Genomic DNA, 21,950 nt, shown 5'->3' with positions numbered 1-21,950 from the left:
GTCACCCTAATTTCCCTCATTTCATTCCAAAATAATTATCGTATGTAGAGTACATATATTATTCCAAAAATATATATATTCTTACTTTCTTTCACAGATATATTCTATTTCTCATCCTGGTAGGTCCTCATTTACTAATAAAATATCTTTCATTGTCACAAACTCATTTCCATGTTACAATTTCAAACTATAATCTAACAATTAATTTTCATTTCCATTATAAATCTAAATCCTAAATATTAAATCAATCAATATCTCTAAAAATCTCCAACATTGAGGTTCCCTCTCTATTTCCCTTAATTGTTATATCGTATTCAAATTAATACATTTCTAGATCAATCAATCAATACATTTATCAATAACATTTTACTTATATATATCAAGATCCTGTTTTAAAATTTTACTTAATTTCAGTTACCATATTCCAATTTAGCATTTAATAACCACAATATTTAAACTTTGGGTAAGCCTAATTTCCCGCATTTCAATACAAAATAATTATCATATCCTGTAATTATTCTTACTTTATTTCACAAATATATTCTATTTTTCAATCTGATAGCTCCTCTTTTACTAGTAAAATATCTTTCATTGTCACCAATCCATTTCCATATTACTGTTCCAAAGTATAATCTAACAATTAATTTTCATTTCCATTATAAATCTAAATCCTAAATATTACATCAATCAATGCCTCTAAAACTCTCCTTAACCCGTCAAGTAAAATTTTTAAGTCCCATTTTTAAATCTAACTCTGGCTTTCTTTTTGTGCCAAGCAGGCTTCCATGCCAGAGCTTTTAAATCCTCAGATGCATCTCCCATCATTCCTACACATGTTGTTTGAATGAAGGGAGAACATCCAGATGTCAATTTTTCAAAGGAACTGGCCCCTTTGTAGTTATTAGGTTGTTGCCTAATAATTCAATTCTTCATGTTTGATTTGGGATATTAATCATCAGTTCAGTCTGGTCTTCTTGTTGTTGTTCTAGTTCCATCTGACTAGAATAAAAGGTCATGTCCGGCATTGTGATTATTGTTTGCTTGTCTGAGTTGTCTAGGTTCTCAATATATTGTGTTTGTTGATCAGTTCCTGCTGGTGTTGAAGTTACAGGTATTTTGGTTAAAGTCAGTGTTTGATTCTCAAACTTCTCAGTAGATTGTAGATATTGTTGTGCAGCATCCTCTTTGCTGTTAACTTGTTCCTCTTCTGTTGTTTTTAGGTTTATAAGTTGATCAGTTGAAGTCTGGGGTTCAGTTTGTAGTTTCTGGATAGCATCTTTGGCTTTCATTCTGGCATTCATTAACTCAGTGGCTTCAAGAATTTTTTCAAGTATGAGTTTATAGTTGAATTGTAGGTAAGGTTCCTCCATTTCCATAGTGATTAGAGATAGTCCTTTAGTGGAGGCTATGTTTAATAAGAGTCAGCCAACGTCCAAATTCAATTGCTATACCAGGCTTAGCCACAAAATGTCCCCAGTAGACCATAAAATCTTTTTTTCAGATGTCAATTAGGCTTTTATCCAGTTAAAAAGTGAAAAAAAAAAGATATTTTCCAAACTTAGTAAATAGATAAGATGCTGAGTCTCTATAATAGGAATTTTTTGGGACCCCAAGTCTCAAAAAATGGGGAAAAAATAAAAATCCAGTTATTTGGTTATTAAAATTAGATATTTTTTTTGTTCCAAAGTTTAGATTCCCAAGGTATGCAAACACCGCTGTATTAAAAGCGGGGAAGAAGTTTCAAGAGGCTTTCACAGGAAGGTAATTAGGGTAAAGGAAAGGAAAAAAAGGGTCTCACCCAGATCTTTCACGGTGCTTTATTGTGCTTAGTAGTACTTTGGGCTTTTGGCTGGTACAGCTTCGTCGATCCAAAGGAGCTGCCTTGGATCAAATAGAAGGGCTGCCGCACTTCCATGATCAAACAAGGGTCATCCTCAGCAGTGGTCGCCCCTCCAAGGTGACTTTTGACCCTTTCCAGGATCTCTCAACGAAGGGAAACCGGACGGCGGAGAGAGAGAGTTCTCCCCATTCCTTTGCTGGTGCCGCGATTCGGAACCGGAAGCCCAAAATGTTCATAAGACTAAACATCATAGATTATATATCTACACATACACACAAAATCACACACAACCCTCAAGTATCACCCTAGAATCAGCATATAGACATTTCCACTCCTCTTCTCTTTAATGCTGGTCCATAATGTTGTTAGCTAAAGCTTCAGCATTTCTAAAAGTATATAAGTAATATTGAGTAACAAATGTTGTTTACTAAGCACTTATGTTTTATAATAATAAAAAATGAATAAAACATTTAAAAAAAGAAATACTTTGGCAGGATCAGAGATCAGGCAGGGCGTGCAAGCTGTGTGAACTGATACTATCTATATAACCTTGGCTAACCACAAGAAATAAAAAGCAAGGTATTAAATTTGGATGATGGGTTATCATCTTATCATCCTATTGGAATATTCAATAAGCTTTCAAAAATAGTACAACAAAGTGGAAAAGATGAGATATGTTCCCAGGTCCAATAACTAAAGAAAGGAAGATAAATAGATTTACACCAAGGATGGTATCTTACTGAAATGTCTTTGATAAATAATGAATTCCATCCAAACTACTCATAATGCATACCAAAGTCCATATCTCTATTTTGTGATATCTCTGCCACTACCCTCACAATACCTTTGTAAATGTATACAAAATGGAAGATTCATCATATATTTTGAGGTTCGGTTGAAGTGTACTTGGGAAAGGTGGCATATATTTATTGAATCTCTTAGGTGACATCAATAACTTACTTTGATGAGGGTGAAGGGCTTTCCGTTAAAGAGATATGAATTTTTCTCATACATTTATAGTTTTCTATTGAAAGTTGTTGTGGTATTGTTGTATTCTCTTATCTGTGGATATTTCTCGAGTATGTTATACTTCAATGTTAAAGTTATTAATTTGCTTTCCTTTGTGGAATAAAATCAACTTTTTCTGGTGTGAGATGGGGTTCTGTTTGTTTTTGTGTGTTTGTTTCTAATCCATGAATCACTTATTCACATTCCGTGTGGCAAAAAGGAATGAGTCCTACCTCTTTAAGAGTCTTTCTAATTCCAGTTTCATCTGGAGATGTCCATATGATCTCCTTATTTATGAAAGAAGTCAACATTCTAGCAAGAATAAATATAAACTAGCTATTAGATTTCTGCAAATCTGTTTATGAGCATTTTGTCTCATGCCTTCACTGGATTGTTCAGGTTTTAAAAAATCTAACAAAACAAATTATTTGGAGTATTTTTACCAGATGTAATAGTGTGTCCTTTATTACACTAAATTGTGATTAATGGTTTTATTATGGAATAAACTATAATTTGTGGAATCTTAAAACAAAGTATAAATCACAATTTAAAAAGCTATTAATTACGACCACAATAATGTATTAACCCCCAAATCAAGAAACAATATAATTTAGCATATTGTATAAATAAGGAAGTAGCCCAAGTTGTTATTTAATATTTAAATGAAGTTTCAGCAGAAGAGTGCTTTGCAGTGTTACTTCTGTACTAGGTGTTTTATGTATTCACATTGATACATTGGGACATTTCCCCCCAAAAAACTAAAAAAAGATAGATTTTTCCTTTATTTGAAGAATATTAATGGGCCTTTTTGATTATATACTTGGAAATGAGTCTGGAAATGCCCTGGAAAGCTCACTTTGTGGTTGTCACATAACTACAGCCATACATTTGGCTGCAGACATAACAGAAGAGCATTTACTGAGCAGTAGAAGAAAATTTTTGCAACTATATAGTAAAAACCATAGCAACAAAATGAGATTGTGAAGGTTGAAAAAATATGGTTGAAGATTGGTACTTCCTTCAATATGCATATAATACCAATATGCAAGTCAAACCATGTTATTAAATTTCTCTTTCCTCCCGCCCTCTCTGTCTGTCTCTGTCTCTGTCTCTCTCCCTTTTGCTTTCTGTTTTCACTAAATATAAAATGATAGCTTTCCAAATTGTATTTAGTTTCATCTCCCACTTCTGCTATTTACTGGTGTAACATTTATCTTTATTATAAATGATACATGGAAACACGGATTCTCAAAAACTCATCAGCTATAGATTTTGCATTATATCTGGCAAGTGCAATAGGAAATCTTCTCACATCTGGAATAACTTTGGATGATTAATTGCACAACCTCATGATTTTCTTTCCATTGAAGTTGGCTGTGTGTGACCTAGGCTTTGTTGCAAGCATTGTCAGGGCAGTGATAAGGCACACAGGCAATGGATTCTTTTGGATCCAATAAGTGCACAGTGCATAAAGAGATTTTAAGCTCTATTATTAATCCAAGCAAACTGATCTTAAAACATAAAATAAAAAGTATAAACACCAAGCAAAACGATACCTAAATTTATTGTAAGCTCATAGGTACTGCTTAATAAAAACAGTGGAGATGCCCCAAGTGTGCTCATTTTCTGCATTATCCAGTACAGGTAAACCTCGACTTATGACCACAACTGATCCCAAAATTTATGTTGCTAAGTGAGTAATTTGTTGAGAAATTTTATGATTTTTCTTGCTACATTTGTTAAGTGAATCACTGCAGTTCTTAAATTACGAAGTAACACAGTTGTTAAGTGAATCTGGTTTCCCCATTGACTTTTCCTGTCAGAAGGTTGTAAAAGCTGATCACATGACCCAGAAATCATTCCTTCCATTTTACAGTTGCATGATAAAAAGTATAAAAGAATATTTTGATTGGGTAAGGAAATGTCATCTGTATTCAGATATTTCTGAATAAAAATACAAGAAATATTTGCTAAGGAAAAACATTAGAATGGATATAATAAAGGTATAGCAGCTTTCCCAAAACTGGGCTTGCAGAAAAATAAACTGTTTTATCTACAGAGTATCAAGTACTGCTCTGCCAGGTTTATTAAAGGGAGGCTTTCTACTTTCTTCCAGAAGGTTAAAACTTATGACAAGAAAACTATGTTAGTTAGCCACTGCAACAGTGCTACAAAATCCATATTGAAAGGATTACAGAATCCACCCTATATGCCTATGGACACTGCTGTTTTTATTCCTACCTGCTGACCTGTCAGGAACAATATGAGCTCAATCTGCTGTTTTATTGATCAAGCCTATACCGTGTTTCCCTGAAAATAAGGCTCGGTCTTATATTTCTTTTTGCCTCCAAAAGAGTTACCAGGTTTTATTTTCAGGGGTGTCTTACCTTAGGACCACCACAACCAGGCCTCCCACACTCTGACAGCTATCTTATACCCTTTTCATATATCAGTGTAAGATTTTAATGCATATAACAATTGAGCATGGAATCAAAATACTGATGTACTGGCTTTATCAAAATGACTATCCTTGCCCCCACATAATAATAGTGTAGCCTTTCTTTCTACTGACTTACAGGAGCATAAGAGCAATAAGAGCATAAGAATCTTATACTTTCTATTACATGTTTTACCCACCCAAACGGATGTTTATTCTTTTTTGAATTTTCCAGCGCTAGCTTTTATTCTTTGAACCCAGCCAAAGGTACTGAATTGCTAGATATAATTGGAGGGAGGGATTGGTCATCCTACTCATCTGCCTCTAGAAATATTCTTACTGTCCCTTTTTCTTAGAAGTTTTGTGATTATAATGTATAAGTGTTGCAAATATGAGAAATGCTATTCTGGGAAAGTGTACTGGGCATTGGGGTGGGAGGGATAAATTCTACTTTTCTCTGTCTATCCATCCATCCATCCATCTATCTATCTATCTATCTATCTATCTATCTATCTATCTATCTATCTATCTATCTATCTATCTATCTATCTATCTATCTATCTATCTATCTATCTATCTATTGTATATATACTGATTTTCTAAAACAAGTATTTGTATAACTCCTTTTCTAACCCCTATGTGGCTTGATCTGTGAGATTTTGTAGTGATTTCTATAGATGTATTTTATTATTTATTCTATTATAGCTTTTATAAGTCTCTGTGGGCTTACATTGCATCTCATTATCTGAGCCTTCTTTTGGGTCTGTATCAGTAGTCTCATCAGGCAGCCACATATTCCCTACAAAGGAGTGTGACTTGTAATACAAAAGTACCATAATCATGTTTTTTGGGGGGTGGAATTCCCACACAAATGCCACCGTTCTATTCTTTTACTGGATAACTATTGGCACTCTACTAGGTTTCTATGAGTTTCCTGATATATATATATTCAGCTTTCCTCGCTTATAATTGGCAGAATTATTAACCATTATCCAGCTTTTCCCCTACATGTGGCATGCAGAATAGACATTTTTTAAAAGCTGGAAGTAAAAGAGAATCACAAATGAAGAAATATGTGCCAGGCATTTTGTTTCCCCTCTCACTATTTACACTGCAGCCCACATTCTGTTAATAATCTGAGTTGTTGTTGTTGTTGTTGTTGTTGTTGTTGTTGTTGTTGTTATTATTATTATTATTATTATTATTATTATTATTATTATTATTATTATTATTATAATATGTAATATGATAAATGGTCCTGGAGGAAACTATTGTATTCTTAATGGCAAATTATTTTAATGAACATATAGAAGTCAGTATTATTTACATTTGTTAAGTATATTAATAAGCACACAAGTCAGTTTCATTTTGGTGTACAAATCTCTTGAGGGAAATAAAAAATTAATAAACACTAGAATAGAAATAAGTATGACTGCAGATAGATGTTTCACTAAATGAAAAATAGTGGGATGGCATTTACTTAAAGAGAGATTTAGAAAGATTTCTGTGTAGACTTTAACTAATGAATTAACTACATATTTAAAATTGGTGACTTTTCCACATAATAATTATGAAGAATAAAAAACAGACATTTGGACCAAACCTTCATGCATTAGCTGATCACTAACAGATGAATTAGCACTGGCAAATTCATCTCATAATCTATCTCTATAGGAAAAAGAAATGCATGGTAAGATTTCTAAATCTTTTTATTTCTCTGTTTTTAGACAGATTAAGTATTATGGTTGTATAATGTTTTTCCAACATTGTTGGAAAAAGTGCTGAGATGTCAGAGTTCAAAGGTGCAATAGATTGTGTCTCATTTTCTGTCCAAACTCTACTAGAGACATTATTGGCTTGTATTGAAGGCTGCCTTTTCAAACTGAATTTTCATTTCCTTCTGATTGTTGGATAAGGGGATTTATTAATTTATTTTGCTAATATATGAGGTCCTTTGATTAAATGTATTTAACAGTGGTATAACAGTGTTTTTTTTCACCAAATGAATATTAAAATAGCAGTTATGTTGTAACTTTAATTCTATAATTTTCTGTTTAACAATATGCCTTTAAATACATGTTTAGTAATCTTGTATTTAGGTATTGGTTTGAAGGCTTGTTGTGCTATTATTTTAGCCTAATATCTGGTAGAGAAATTGAGAAAAAATATTTCCATCACTTACATAAATACACACAGAGAGATATTATACAATGAGGAAAAGTCTGCTCTTAAGATTTCCAACTACTTTCTCCGGTAGGACGAGATTGGCAACTTAAATCTTTAGTAGATTTGAAACAAGAAAATATTGAATATTCTTGGTTTTATTATAACCAATTGTTAATGAGGTGGCGTTTGGACCAAAAAGTTGGTATTACTTTACAGGATGTAAATTTGATGAAACAGATTAGAGATCAATCTCAAGCTCATATTAAAAGAATTTATAATGCATTGATTGAATTGGATTCAGAAACAGAATTGGTTAAGGATTGCATGATAAAATGGGCTCAAAATATACAAGAACCGATCCTACTGGAAACATGGGAGACAATTTGGATTAGAAATGTAAAATTTACTCAAGCTCAAAATTTAAGGGAAAATTTTTATAAAATGTTTTATAGGTGGCATTTGGATCCTCAAAAATTGTCCTGCATGTATCCTAATTTACAACCTAAGTGTTGGAGATGTGGAAACTTAGATGCAACCTATTTTCATATGTGGTGGACATGCAGGGAAGTAAAGGCATTTTGGATAAAGATTTGGTGGAATATTCAAAATATTTTTAAGAAAAAGATCAAGTTTAAGCCGCAGATATTTCTGCTGGGTATTATGGAAGATTTGGATAAAAAAGAAATGGATTTGATGTTGAATTTGATAACTGCTGCAAGATTACTAGTAGCTCAATGTTGGAAAACGGAACGTTTGCCCACTATAGAAGAATGGTCACTTAAAGTCTCAAATTTAGCAGAAATGGCCAAGATTTCCGCTTATGTGAAGGACTATTCACAAGAAAGATATGTTTTGGTTTGGAGAATTTCACTTGGTTTTTGAGTAAATTTTAGAGTGTTAATGTAGTTTATGTGTTATAATAGGTCACTTATTTTTACTTATAATTATTAATATGATGTTATAATTATTGTGTTTAATATGTTTGTTTAGAAGAGAGTTAAAGGATGTTATAGATTTGTTAATCTAATAGTTGATTAATGTTAGATAGAGTATGGTTATTGTATTGTTAACCCTGTGATTGGCTCTGGGAAGTAGGGGGTAGGGAGGGGGGAGGGGAAGGGTGGGTTCTGGGGAGGGGGGAGTATATTGTAAAACTTTTATAAAATTTTCAATTAAAAAAAAAAAAGATTTCCAAATAAGAGATATAGCAAATTATGTTTATATTTATTGGCTAGATTTACATTGTTTTTCTTCTAGAAGCACAAATCACCAGACATTGTATTTCTCCAATTTTCCAACACTACCACAATCCTGTAGGAAGGCAGACACATTATGATGGGTCCAATTATTTTGATTAATCTTTCATTGATGAAAATAGACCTGAACCAACTTTATTCTATTCCTAGCCAATGATTTTGATCACTACATGAGATAACACAACTGAAAAGAAAGAAGAAAAAAATGTGATTTTTTTTAGTATAGATGGGTTAAAGTAGAAAAGAGAGTGCTTTAATATCCCCATCCTACATCTCTATGTTTCATGTTCTGATCCTCTGTTCATTCTGCCCATGTTTTGGTTGTCAACACATATCAAAATGCCACTTCCAAAATTTTATCTAACTGAATTTCCCTTCTTTCTTTCCTTGCAGTTATGCCAGCTTTGTCATCAATAAAGCATGGAGAATCAAACCACAGTGCCTTATTTTCTGCTGCTGGAATTATCAAAAAATCGACATCTGCAGCTTTTGCATTTCTTCTTCTTTTTTGTGTTATATCTGGCAACTGTAACAACAAATTTTCTCATCATCTCTGCAATAGCTTTTGACCATCGACTGCACAGCCCCATGTACTTCTTTCTCATGAATTTAGCTCTGCAGGATCTGGGCATTGTTTCAGTCATTGTCCCCAAATCCATGATAAATTCTCTTTTGGACACCAGACACATTTCTTATTTTGGTTGTGTTGTTCAATATTTTCTCTTTCTCTCCTTTGAAGCTTCTGATTTATCCCTCCTGACTGTCATGGCATATGATCGGTTTGTTGCCATTTGCCACCCACTGCACTATGAGATGGTGATGAATTTGAAATCCTGTACCGAAATCATAATTCTAGTGTGGGTTACAGGTCTCCTCTATGGAATGTTGCATACCACTGGCACTTTTTCCATCCTTTTTTGTTCTAATGTAGTTAATCAATTCTTCTGTGAAATTCCACAATTGTTAAAACTATCCTGCTCTGGATTAAATCTACTTGAGGCTGGAATTCTTGTGGCCAGTAGCATTGCTGGACTAGGTTGTTTTACTTTTATACTTGTATCATATGCAGTGATCTTCAAGGCAGTGTTTAGAATCCCTTCTGAACAAGGAAGGGAAAAAGCTTTATCCACCTGTATTCCCCACCTCACAGTAGTGACTATTTTCTTTTTAAGTGGATGCTTTGCCTGCCTGAGACCTGCCTCTAACACCCCATCTTACTTAGATTTGGGGTTGACTGTTCTGTATTCACTTCTTCCACCTCTGTTCAATCCAATTATTTATAGCATGAGAAATAAAAATATCAAAGGTGTTCTTTCTCAACTGTGGAGATTTTTATAAATTCTTTTAATATTGTTTATATTCTCTTCACCATAGTTTTTCCCTACTTCTGTGAATAAAAGAATATGGTAGAAAGGGATAGTTTGGATGCAGCAAATGTGAAGTAGGGCAAAGTGGAGGGATTCAGCATCCCAGAAATTGCTGTGTCTCGAGATAATATTCTGCCCCACTGTCTTTAACCACTTAAGCCATATCCTGTTTTTTGCTTTGCTTAGTAGCCAGTTCTCTATTTTTTTCACTCTGTGCTAATGTTCAACTGTCTGGTATTTTTCCAGAATGCTTAGAATGCAGAACTACGAATGTTTAGAATATTACCATATATGGGATCCAGAGGGGTCAGGAAATGCATACGTTGTATGAACTATATATGTGATCTCTGAACACTCCTCGGGAGTGTTCACCTTTTACAGTTGCTAAAGATCTATGTTTGCAGCTATGGCATTCCACAGGCTGACAATTCCTGTTGTTTAGTGAAGTGAGGTATAGAGTGTAATGCAATTGGTGGTTTGAGATGTTTTATATCAAAATATATTTTATTTTATACTATTTAGATCTTCCCTTAAAACAATAAAAGAATGGATTGAGAATCAGTATCTCTACCAGATAATTGACAGTCCAGTTGAAACTATTTTTTTTAGAAAAAGCAAAAATGTTTTGGTTTTTTTTTGGGGGGGGGGGAATCTTTTATTCAAACTTCTTCAACCCACCAAATAAGTTCCCCAAATCTAATCCACATATCAAAGAACATTGTAAACATAAATAGAATTAATTAAATTAGGTCTCCCAGCAGAATTGCATCCATCTCACAGTTACTGACATTGAGCCAAGTTCGACCTAGTCTACACCTGTACGGTTGATTATTTTTGCCTAAGTGTAGAACCTAACTGTTATCTACAATAAATTTCATTTTGTTATATAGGGCCTAGTGTTCCTATATTTGGATTTTGAGCCTATCTTCTTAAGTGTTGGCTGTTCCTACGAGCTGGTGTCATCTGCAAATTTGATGACTTCTATTCCTTCTTCTAGATCATTTATGAAGATATTGAAGAGTATTGGGCCTAGAACTGAACCCTATCCCTAACCCTAACCCTTGGTAGCCCACTAGTTACTTTCCTCTGTGTGGACTATACACCAGCGGTGGGATTCAAATATGTGAACAACTGGTTCTCTGTGTGGATGCCACTTCCAGAAGTCCATTCTGGGCCTGGTCAATAAAAAAATAGCTACTGGTTCTTCCAAGTGGTGCGAAATGGCTGAATCAGCCAGTTACAAATCCATCTGGTGATGATGTTGTCTATCCACAAATTATGTAACAGGAATGGTACTTTCATCATAATACTTCTGTACTGAGGTTGTCAAAGTGATCATTCTTGCCTAAGGACACTGCTGTTTTTGTTTCTACCTGCTTAGCCAAACATGAAGAGGTCAATTAGTGGTTTTATTGATCAAGCCTATACAAAGGAATCTTCTCAGACTGATGGTTGATATCTGGGTGAGAGTAGATAAGGTGCAACAATATTCAAAAGGGTCTCTCTCTCTCTCTCTCTCTCTCTCTCTCTCTCTCTCTCTCTCTCTCTCTCTCTCTCTCTCTGTGTGTGTGTGTGTGTGTGTGTGTGTGTGTGTGTGTGAGAGAGAGAGAGAGAGAGAGAGAGAGAGAGAGAGAGAGAGAGAGAGAGAGAGAGAGAGAGAGAGAGAGAATTTTTTCTTATTCTGCCAATATTGACTCATATGATACCTCCCCTGGCTCAGCCAATCTCTCTCCTACATTAACAGAGTGTATGAACCTTGTGTTTCCTAATACAGGCTGTTCCCCAGGGATCTTCATTTTATTTCATTTTCTAGCTATTTTTCCATACATCCCAGTCAAAGCTGAGGAACTGTCAGATACAGAATGTCAGCCATTCCACAATCTGCCCCAGGGATCTTCTTATGTTTGTATCTTACTTTGTATGTTCCTTAAAACATTTAGGATTATTGTGTAATGCTTGTGATTTTTTTTATTTGAATAAAAACCACTGTTTAACTATATGGAAATTAGATGTAGAAAAATTATCATCAACAAAGTAATTTCAAATCTGTCTGTATATCAATAAAATAAATGGATATTTAGAATATTTCTGAATGTCTTTTCAATTTTAAACATTAACGTATTATTGAAAATGTGGATCCACATTGTTGAAAAAAATGCTGTCAGAGTTCATAGTTGTAATAGGCTGCATCTCAGTTTGTGGCCAAACTCTTCTGGCAGAAATAGAGCTTTCTACTTGATGGGGGACTGCTTTTTCAAATTGAGCTATCATTTTCCCCTCTGATTGTTGAAAGGGGAGATTTATTAATTCATTCTGTGAATATCTGATTTCTTTTAAAAAATATTTTCCAGTGTGTTTATTACATATACTACCAGCTAGTGGATATCAAGATAAGAGTTATGTTGTAAGTAAAGTTTTTTTCTTGTATTTATTATATATCATTAAATCCATGTTTAAGAATCTAGCATTTATGTATTAGATTTATTGTTATATTTATTTGTCAGATTTACATTGTTTTTCTTCTAGAAGCACAAAGCACCATACATAGCACATCCTCCAATTTTCCAACACAATTACAATCTTGTACAAGTAGTGAGAGATTTTGACTGGTCCAAATATTCCCAGTAAACTTCCAGGGCTAAAAGTTGACTTCAACAAGGTTTTCCAAATCATAGGTAATCCTTTTGATCAAGACACAAAATAACCAAACTGGAAGTATGAAAGAATGGGAAATATGAGGTTAGTTGTTGGTTATTTAGTACAGGTGGATTACAAATGAATAGAACTTAGTAAGAGAGTACTCTAATACTCTATTATGCCCATCCTAAGTTCATTTTTTTCATGGTCTGTTTCTAGATTCATTCTGTTCATGCTTTATATTTATTTTTGTTTACTGTTCTCACCACATATCAAAATGCCACACATCTAACTGCATATCTCTCCTCTGTTTCCTTGCAGCTTTGTCCTAAATGAAAGATGAGTAATAAAACCATTTCTTACTTTTCCTGCTGGAATTCTCAAAAAATCAGCACATGCAGTTTTTACATTTTTTCTTGTTCTTGTGTTATATCTGGCAACTGTAGCAACAATTCTTCTAATTATCTCTGCAGTAGCTTTGGATCATCAACTGCACAGCGCCATGTACTTCTTTCTCATGAATTTGGCTCTGCAGGACCTGGGCATTGTTTCAGTCATTGTCCCCAAATCCATGACAAATCATGGAAACTAGACAAATCTCTTACTTTGGTTGTATTGCTCAAATCTTTCTCTTCATCTCCTATTGAGCTCCGGATTTCTTCCTCCTGATGGTCATGGCATATGATCAGTACCTTGCATTTACCACTGCACTAATTGTACCTCTATTCAATCCAATTATCTATAGCATAAGAAGTATGAATATCAAATATGTCCTTTCTCAACTGTGGAAATTCTGAAAAAAACCTTTTAATATTGCTTCATATTCTGGTCATCACAATTTTGCATTTTCCTGGCTATTCTTTTAATTCTCTGAATACAGGAATAAGTTAAAAGGAAGACATAGTTGGGATGTAGGAATATCCACCCTTTCAATCCAGAAGAATTGTAAAACTCAAGAAATTACTCAGAAAATGTTCTGCATCCCTAATTGTTGTTAATGCACTTTAGATGTAATTGATTGGAAGCCTCTGACTTGCCAGACAGTGACTTGTTATATTTTCTGTTCGGTGGGGCATTGAAGAGGCAACAGGTCAAAAACTACTTCTTTATTGAAGGTCAAAACAGAAACTAACAATCATTTGCTCCACCCCTGTTTATACATTCAGCCTAGGAGGCGGCAGCCAATAGAAACACAGCATTCTCCCGCTTAAATGCATACTAAGTAAAGCATACTAAGTAGTCTATAGACAGAGAGTCTGGCTGCTAACCGTTCTTACACAGCTCTTAGCAACCAATTTCTCAAATTTAACTCAATACATTACAGACTAATCCTGAGTTTTGGTGAAGTGAGTACTAGGATGTAGTGCAATTGCAGAAAACAAGTGTAATTGTGAAGTAGTTTAAACTATGTGGCTATTTTTCCCTGTGCTTTCTGTATAAAATGGTTTCCCCTACAATGCTTGCACATAATATGACTCGTTAATGCTTCAGCTATTCCAAAAGCACACAAGATTCTATGCTATTCTCTACTTAAATGGTCATTTGCTCACACTCTTTGATATTTAGTTCCTTTGTGACAGTCTTAACTCCTTCAAACAGCCTGGAAAAATCTCTGCATTTTTTTAAAATTTATTTTTTGGGAACAAGGAGTTTGCCACTGCCTCCTTCCAAGAACGGAGAGAATGAATGACTGGCCCAAAGTCATCCATCTGATTTTCTTTTTATAGCAGGACTAGATGTCACTGTTACCTTAAGCACTTAAGCAATCAAAAAGGTTCTCACACATTTTAGCTCAAGAGTATTCCTTCTTTCCCTTAGACATGCTTTAGCTAAATCAGGCACTTGGCATAGTGAGCAGGATGTGTGAGCTGATACTATATACTACTACCAATATCCATATGCAATATAAAAAGCAAGAAGTCTATGTCATAATTGTAAAAAAACATTGTATAAGCTTTCAGTAACATTGCAACATGATATAAATTGGAAGAAATAAGTCATTCTCTATTGTCTAATTTCTGAAGAAATGAGTATAAATAAATGTACATCAGAATGAAAATTGATTAAAATGTGGTTGAGAATGGTTTCATACAAGCTACTGATACACACACACATATATAAATTTTCTTCTATATTTATATTCCTGTATTGAATGTTCCCTTCTTGTTTACTTGCCTTATTTGTGGATATTTGTTGTCCACATTATGCTTTGCAGTTATAGTTACTATTCTGCTGTGCTTTTCACAATAAACATTTACTTAATTTGTGTGGTTATTACATGTATTGAACACTGCAGATCCTTCAAGAGTCTTTCTAATGCTCGCTCCATCTTGAGAGGTCCAGGACTCTGAGATGGGAATCAAAATCTGAGACTTACACAGAGAACAAGAGCTTTGGAGTTATGTAATGATTCTCCACCTCCTTTATTCAGACAAGCAAGAGGGAAAACAAGATGGTTAGCTCAAATGAGATCTAAGCGTTTAGTCTTATTTTAAATATGGAGACATCAAAAGATTTCACTAAATTCAAAATACCATGTTCATTTACATTAGCACTACTCTGCTTCAGAGTTATGGCATATGATTACCCACACTGTAACACAGAATTTTATTCTGAATTAATCAAATAACCATACTTTTTGGGGCTTCTAATGCCATATGGTTTTATTGCATAACTATTAGCAATCAACTAGGTTTCTATGGATTTCCTGGTCTTTCTTTTTTGCCTTAACTTTTGTAACTTGCAGAATTATTTTCTACCTCTGCTTTAATGATGTGGGCATACCTAGCCAATCAAGCTTTCCCCTACCTGTGGCTGGCATAAATAGAAGTTGGGATTTTTTAAAAGCTGGAGGTGAAAGAGAATCAGAAATGATGAAATATGTGCCAGGAAGGTCTTCTCACATGACTCATGTTTCATGTCTCACAATTCACACTGCAGCACCCATTATGTTAACAATATGAAATATTATTATTCTATAGGATTGTGATAACTGGTCCTGGGATAGCTGTTGTGTTCTTAATGGCCAATTATCTTAATATACACACAGGATGGAGTTTTATTTATGTTTGCTAACTATATTAATCAGTTTCATTTTGGTATAAAAGTCTCTTGAGAGAAACACAACAAAAAAGATTAATAAACATTCAGATTAGAAATCTCTATGACTGCAGATAGAGGTTTCACTCCATGAAAATTAGTGGGACAGCATTGACTTGGTAAGATATTTAACACTCTTAACAGCATAGAAGATAATATCTATTGAAACAAATAAGTCAATTATAAATTGAAAATTTAACAGAAAATATATTTCCCTCTTTTGTGGAGCAAATTGGTATTTATTTTAAAATGCCTTATGTGTTGTATCTCAGGGCTGACTTTATAACTTTTTTGAAGGCAGATAATTTAAGAGAATAATTGCATAAGATAGTTTTTGATATAATGGAATAAGTTAAGTTGTTTTAAGGATCACAACAAATGATTTTAATATATTTTTTCAGAAATTGAACCTCAAACAGCAGATTTAAAGACATTATAAAACAAAAGACAACTTGGAGAGATTTCTGTGTAGCTAGTAAACAATGAATTAATTACATATGTAATGATAAAGAATAATGATAAAGAATAAAAGACAATTATAATATCAAACCAGCAGTTAGGTTGTAAGTAGTTCTATCATTTTTTATTTAAAAATATGCCATTAAATACACATTCAATAATGTTGTATATATGTACTAGTTTAAAGGCTTTGTATTCAATTTTTTAACCTAAAATCTGCTAGGGAAATTGAGAAAAAGATGCCTATATCATTTACATAAAGTCTTACAAACACAGACAAATGCAGACTCAGAGAGCAATTATACAAGGAGGAAATTTCTGCTCTCAGGATTTCCAAGTAAAAGACTTGGTAAATTAATTATTTATTTGCTAGATTTACATTGCCTTTCTTCTAGAAGCACAAAGCACCTTACATTGAAATTGTCCAATTTTCCAACAGAACCACAATTCTGTAGGAAAAGTGAGACATTATGATGGGTCCAATTATTCCAAATAGTCTTTCATTGATGAAAATAGTCCTGAGGAGGGTTTTTCTACTCCTAGGCAATTGATCGGTACATGAAGTAACAGAATTAAAAAGAGAAAAAAGGAAAAATGTGAAGTTGGTGATTCGTTCTTTAGTATAATAGTTGGATTGAAATTGAGAATTCCCATCATACATCTGTCTTTCATGCTCAGATTCTCTGTTCATTCCATCCATTTTTACATTTCTTGATGTTTTTTACTCTTAACACATATCAAAATGACAGTTCCCAAATGTTATATAACTACTTCTCTCTCATCTGTTTCCTTGCAGTTAAAGCAGCTTTTTTATAAATGAAACATGGAGAATAAAACCTGAAAATTAGATCAATTGTAGGAAAATTAGTCTTAGCAAAGTAATTTCAAATCTCCCTGGATATGAATAAAAATGATAATATTTGTAAACATTGTTTTATTTTTCAACATTAAAGTATTATTATTGAAAATATTGAAATTGAAAGAAATATTGAGATGTCAGAGTTCATAGTTGTAATAGGCTGCATTTCATTTTGTGGCCAAACTGTCCTGGAGGGAATAAAGGTTTCTACTTGATGGGGAAACTGGTTTTATTTTTTTCTAAATTGAGCTATCATTTTCTTTCTCATTGTTGGAGATGGGGATTTATTTATTCCTTTTGTCAATATCTGATTTCTTTTTTAAAAATATTTTCCAGCGTATTGTATTTATTACGTATAATACTACCTAGTGAATGTCAAGTAAGAGTTATGTTGTAAGTAAAGTTTTCTTTTTCTTCTGTTTAATTATATGTCATTAAATGCATGTTTAGGAATCTGCTGTTTATATATTAGATTTAGAGCTGATTATACTATTTTCTATTTTTTTTCTTTAGTAGATACAAAGGCAACTGAGAGGAATACTTCCATCTGTCTATCACATAAAACACACACAAACAAACACAGGCACACACACACACACACACACACACACACACACATTGCACCAGGAGGCAATATCTACTCTCAAGCTTTCCAAGTAAAAGATACAGCAACTTACTGTTATATTTATTTGGTGTATTTACATTGTTTTTCTTTCAGAAGCACAAAGCACCATACGTAGCACATCCACCAATTTTCCAACACAATAACAATATTATATGACTAGCAACAGATTGTAACTGGTCCAAAGATTCCCAGGAATCTCATATGGCTGAAAGTAGACTTCAACTTGGTTTTCCTAGGTGTAGGCAACCCTTTCGGTTGGGACATGAAATAACCAAACTGGAAGTAGGAAAGAAGGGAAAATATAAGGTTGGTGCTTGATTGTTTAGCATGTGTGGATTACAAATTGATAGAAATTAACAAGGGACAACTTTTCTACTCTAATGTGCCCATCCTACAACTATTCTTTCCATGGTCTGTTTCTCTTTTCATTCTGTTCATGCTTTACACTTTGTTTTCTTTACTGTTCTCACCACATATCGAAATGCCACTTCCCAAATTTTATTTAACTGCATCTCCCTCCTCTTTTTCCTTGCAGTTATGCTCTGCAGCTTTCTGAAGAAACATGGAGAATCAAGCCACAGTGCCTTACTTTTTGCTCCTGGAATTCTCAAAAAATCGCCCTATGCAGCTTTTACATTTCTTCGTGTTTTTTGTTTTATATCTGGCAATTGTAGCAACAAATCTTCCAATCATCTGTGCAGTAGTTTTTGATCATCAATTGCACAGCCCCATGTACTTCTTTCTAATGAATTTGGCTCTACAGGACATAGGCTCTGTTTCAGTGATTGTCCCCAAATCCATGATAAATTCTCTCATGGACACCAGACACATCTCATACTTTGGTTGTGTTGCTCAAGTCTTGATCTTTGTCTCCTTTGAAGCTTCTGATTTATCCCTCCTGACAGTCATGGCATATGACCGACATGTTGCTATTTGCAATCCACTGCATTATGAGATGGTGATGAATTGGAAAGCCTGCATTGAAATAACAATTATAGTGTGGTTTGCAGGTCTTCTATATGGAATGTTGCACACCACTGGAACCTTTTCAATCCTTTTTTGTTCTAATATTGTCAACCAATTTTTCTGTGAAATTCCACAGTTGCTTAAACTATCCTGCTCGGGTTTCAATCTACTTGAGGTTGGAATTCTTATGTCTGGTATCATTGTTGGATTAGGTTGTTTTACTTACATTTTTGTATCTTATGCAGTGATCTTTAGGGCAGTGTTAAGAATCCCTTCTGAACAAGGAAAACAAAAAGCCTTATCCACTTGTCTTCCCCACCTTGTTGTAGTGTCTTTGATAGTATTAACTGGGAGTTTTGCCTATCTGAGATCTCCTGCTGATAGTCCATCTTACTTGGATTTTGGACTGACTGTTCTGTATTTGTTTCTTCCACCCCTGTTCAATCCAATCATTTATAGCATGAGAAATAGGAATATCAAATATGTCCTGTCCAAACTATGGAGATTCTGAAAAAAAAACTCTTTTAAGATTGCTTTTATTCTGATCATCACAATTTTGCATTTTCTATTCCTTTAAATCTCTGAATACAGGAATAAGTTAAAACCGCAGACATAGTTGGGACTCAAGTACATCCAACCTTTAAATCCAGAAGAATTGTAGAAGACAAGAACTTACTTACCAAACATTCTGCATCTCTAATTGTTGTTAAATCACTTTAAATGTGGTTGATTGACAGCCTCTTGATTTTTCGTGAAATGAGTACCAGGATACAGTACAATTGTGCAAAACAAGTGTAATTGTGAAGTTGTTTAAACTATGTGGCCTACTTTTCTCTGTGTTTTCTGAATAAAATGGCTTCCTTTTCAAGGCTTGCATGTAATATGACTAGTTAAGGCTTTGGCTTTTCCAAGAGTTCTCTCCTTAAATGGTCATTTGCTGAAACACTTTGATATTTAGTTTCATTGTGTCAGTCTAAACTCCTTCCAACTGCCTGGAAAAATCTCTGTATTTTCTTGCCAACTTTTTTCAGAAGGAGTTTGCCAGTGGCTCCTTCCTAGGACTGTGAGAATGAGTGACTGGCCCAAGTCAGCCAACTGACTTCATTCCTATAGCATACACATTTTCAAACACAAGGCCCAAATCAGCCCAGATTTGGCCCCTGGGGCCATCCTGGAGATGGCGAGGGACTGGCCCTGCTATCCTGGTCCTTGCCCAGCCCAGAGCTCCCTTAGAACTTGCAAAGAAGGAGGCAAGTAAGTGGGGATTGATGATGTTTGGCAGCAGTCGCAGCCTGCTGGCCCCTTGGCCAGAACACTCTGGGGCTCCACAGCTCATTGTGACCAGCCCTCCAAGCAACAAGTGTAGCGGCAGCACCAGCAGAAAGTGGAGGCAGAGGTGTGTGAGGGAGAGGCGTGTGAACTGCCCTACTGGATGTGCCTGCTCTATCCCACTGTCTCCCTTTGCTTGCTCACTGTGTCCTCAGGCCAAATCTGGGCCTATCAGGGCAAGGCAAAATGGTAGGATGGGGGTGACAGCACATCATGGTCCCTGTGCAGTCAGCCCCTGCCATCCAACCTTATCCTCTAACAAGCACTATGGGAACTCAAGGTCCAGGCTGGGCACCCAGGCCCTAGGCAGCCCATGCTGCCATTCAGGGATCCCCCCTCATGGCCCAAGATGTTTGGTGAGGCTCCTCCAATGAATCAGGCCCAGGTGCTACCCTGGTCCTGTCCCGCTGTGCATGACACCATGGATCCCCCCAGCACCACCTGGGCCCCTACAAGTACCCCTGATGTAAGTGATGTCATGCTGGCCATGCCCACCCCAGCCATGACCACCCAGATAGCTGCAACCAGTGGGCCACAACCACCCTGCCATGCCCACCCAGTTGGTCACAATGACTCCGGTCATGCCTGTATAGCCCCCCAAGGGTAATCACAATGCTGGTGTGGCCCTCAATGAAATTCTGCTATGGCAGAACTAGATGTCACTGTGTCCTGGTTTCTAGTGTGATGCCATAAGCACTACACCAAACAGGTTCTCGCTCATTTTAACTCAAGAGTATTTTTTCTTTCTTTTAGAAGTGCTTTGGCAAAACTAGACCTTTGGCATGGTGGGCAGGATGGGTGAGTTCATACTATTTTCCATAATCTTTTTGTAACCAGAACAATATGAAAAAGTAAGAAGTCAGTTTCATAACTGTAATAGATGATCATATAAGTTTACAGTAGCATGCAACATGAGTTCAATTGGAAGAGATACTAAAAGGCTTATCCAGATTTTGTGTTATCCATGCCACCATCTGTCCAATACATTTTAAAGTTTATTTCAGTAAATGCACATAGGAATGTATATATATATATGGGAAGGTGCCATATGGATACTGAAATCACCTAAATAATATCACTACCTGTTTTTGAGGGGCTTTCAGCTAAAAGAATGACATTTTCTTATATTTATATTCCTGTGTTAAATGCTTCCTTCTTGTTATTGTAGGATGTCAGCACCCCTCCCACAGAATTAAATATTTTGGTAGCATGCAAAATATTAAAAAGGGCAGGATAGAATATTTCACCTAAAGGAGAAATGGAAAAAAGTCTTAACAAAGACAGAAAGCAGCTCCAATTTCCATGCCAAAGGAAAAGAACAGCTTAGAATATTAAAAGGACATGTTCTTGCAGAGGAACAGGCATCTCAAATACAAAGCCCAAAGAAGGTATAAACGCCCACCTAATCTCAACTCCATTTTGTCAGCTGTCCCAAAACTGCATGCTGTTGCTGGTTCTGCTCATCAATAAAAAAAGAATCTCTGTTCCTAAGCAGCTAGCCTCCATTTTATTTCCAGCGTCTTAGTGTACATTTTATTTATCCCCAGCTTGGAACTGGACCGATTTTTCTTTCAACAAATCCAAAACGACAAGGAAGAAATGAGGTTAACCAGAATCATTAAGAACTGGTAGAGCTGAAACATTCTTGAGGTAATCAAGATTTCTAGGAAAGATCCATCTATCCAAAAAAGGAGACTTGTAGTGCCATGAAAGGCTATCTTCTATCCTTTTCATATATTAATGTAAGATCATAGTGCATATATAAAACAACTGAGTATGGCATCACAATACTGATGTACTGACTTTATCAATGTGACCACCCTTGATCCCATATAATAATAGAGTAGCCTTTCTTTTTACTGATTTACAGAAGCATAAGAGTCTTATACTTTATATTATATG

The 21,950-nt window shown here is 35.0% G+C and overlaps 2 protein-coding genes across 2 annotated transcripts; both read left to right on the top strand.

The window, feature by feature from the left end:
* Positions 1-9,127: 9,127 nt before the first annotated feature.
* LOC114923186 (olfactory receptor 14A16-like) lies at positions 9,128-10,045 on the top strand. Its single transcript, XM_029285811.1, has one exon. It carries the CDS (start codon positions 9,128-9,130, stop codon positions 10,043-10,045), a length of 918 nt encoding a protein of 305 aa, XP_029141644.1.
* Positions 10,046-14,609: 4,564 nt separating this feature from the next.
* On the top strand, positions 14,610-19,230 carry LOC114923185 (olfactory receptor 14A16-like). Its single transcript, XM_029285810.1, has 2 exons — positions 14,610-14,636; positions 18,322-19,230. The coding sequence occupies exons 1-2, from the start codon at positions 14,610-14,612 to the stop codon at positions 19,228-19,230; spliced, it is 936 nt and encodes a 311-aa protein (XP_029141643.1).
* Positions 19,231-21,950: the final 2,720 nt, after the last annotated feature.

This window comes from Protobothrops mucrosquamatus, unplaced genomic scaffold (assembly GCF_001527695.2).
Source record: "Protobothrops mucrosquamatus isolate PMUCROS unplaced genomic scaffold, P.Mucros_1.0 scaffold2284, whole genome shotgun sequence".
NCBI classification, from domain to species: domain Eukaryota; kingdom Metazoa; phylum Chordata; class Lepidosauria; order Squamata; family Viperidae; genus Protobothrops; species Protobothrops mucrosquamatus.
Note: the sequence above shows the minus strand (reverse complement) of the source record. Positions and strands in the feature narration are given on the sequence as shown.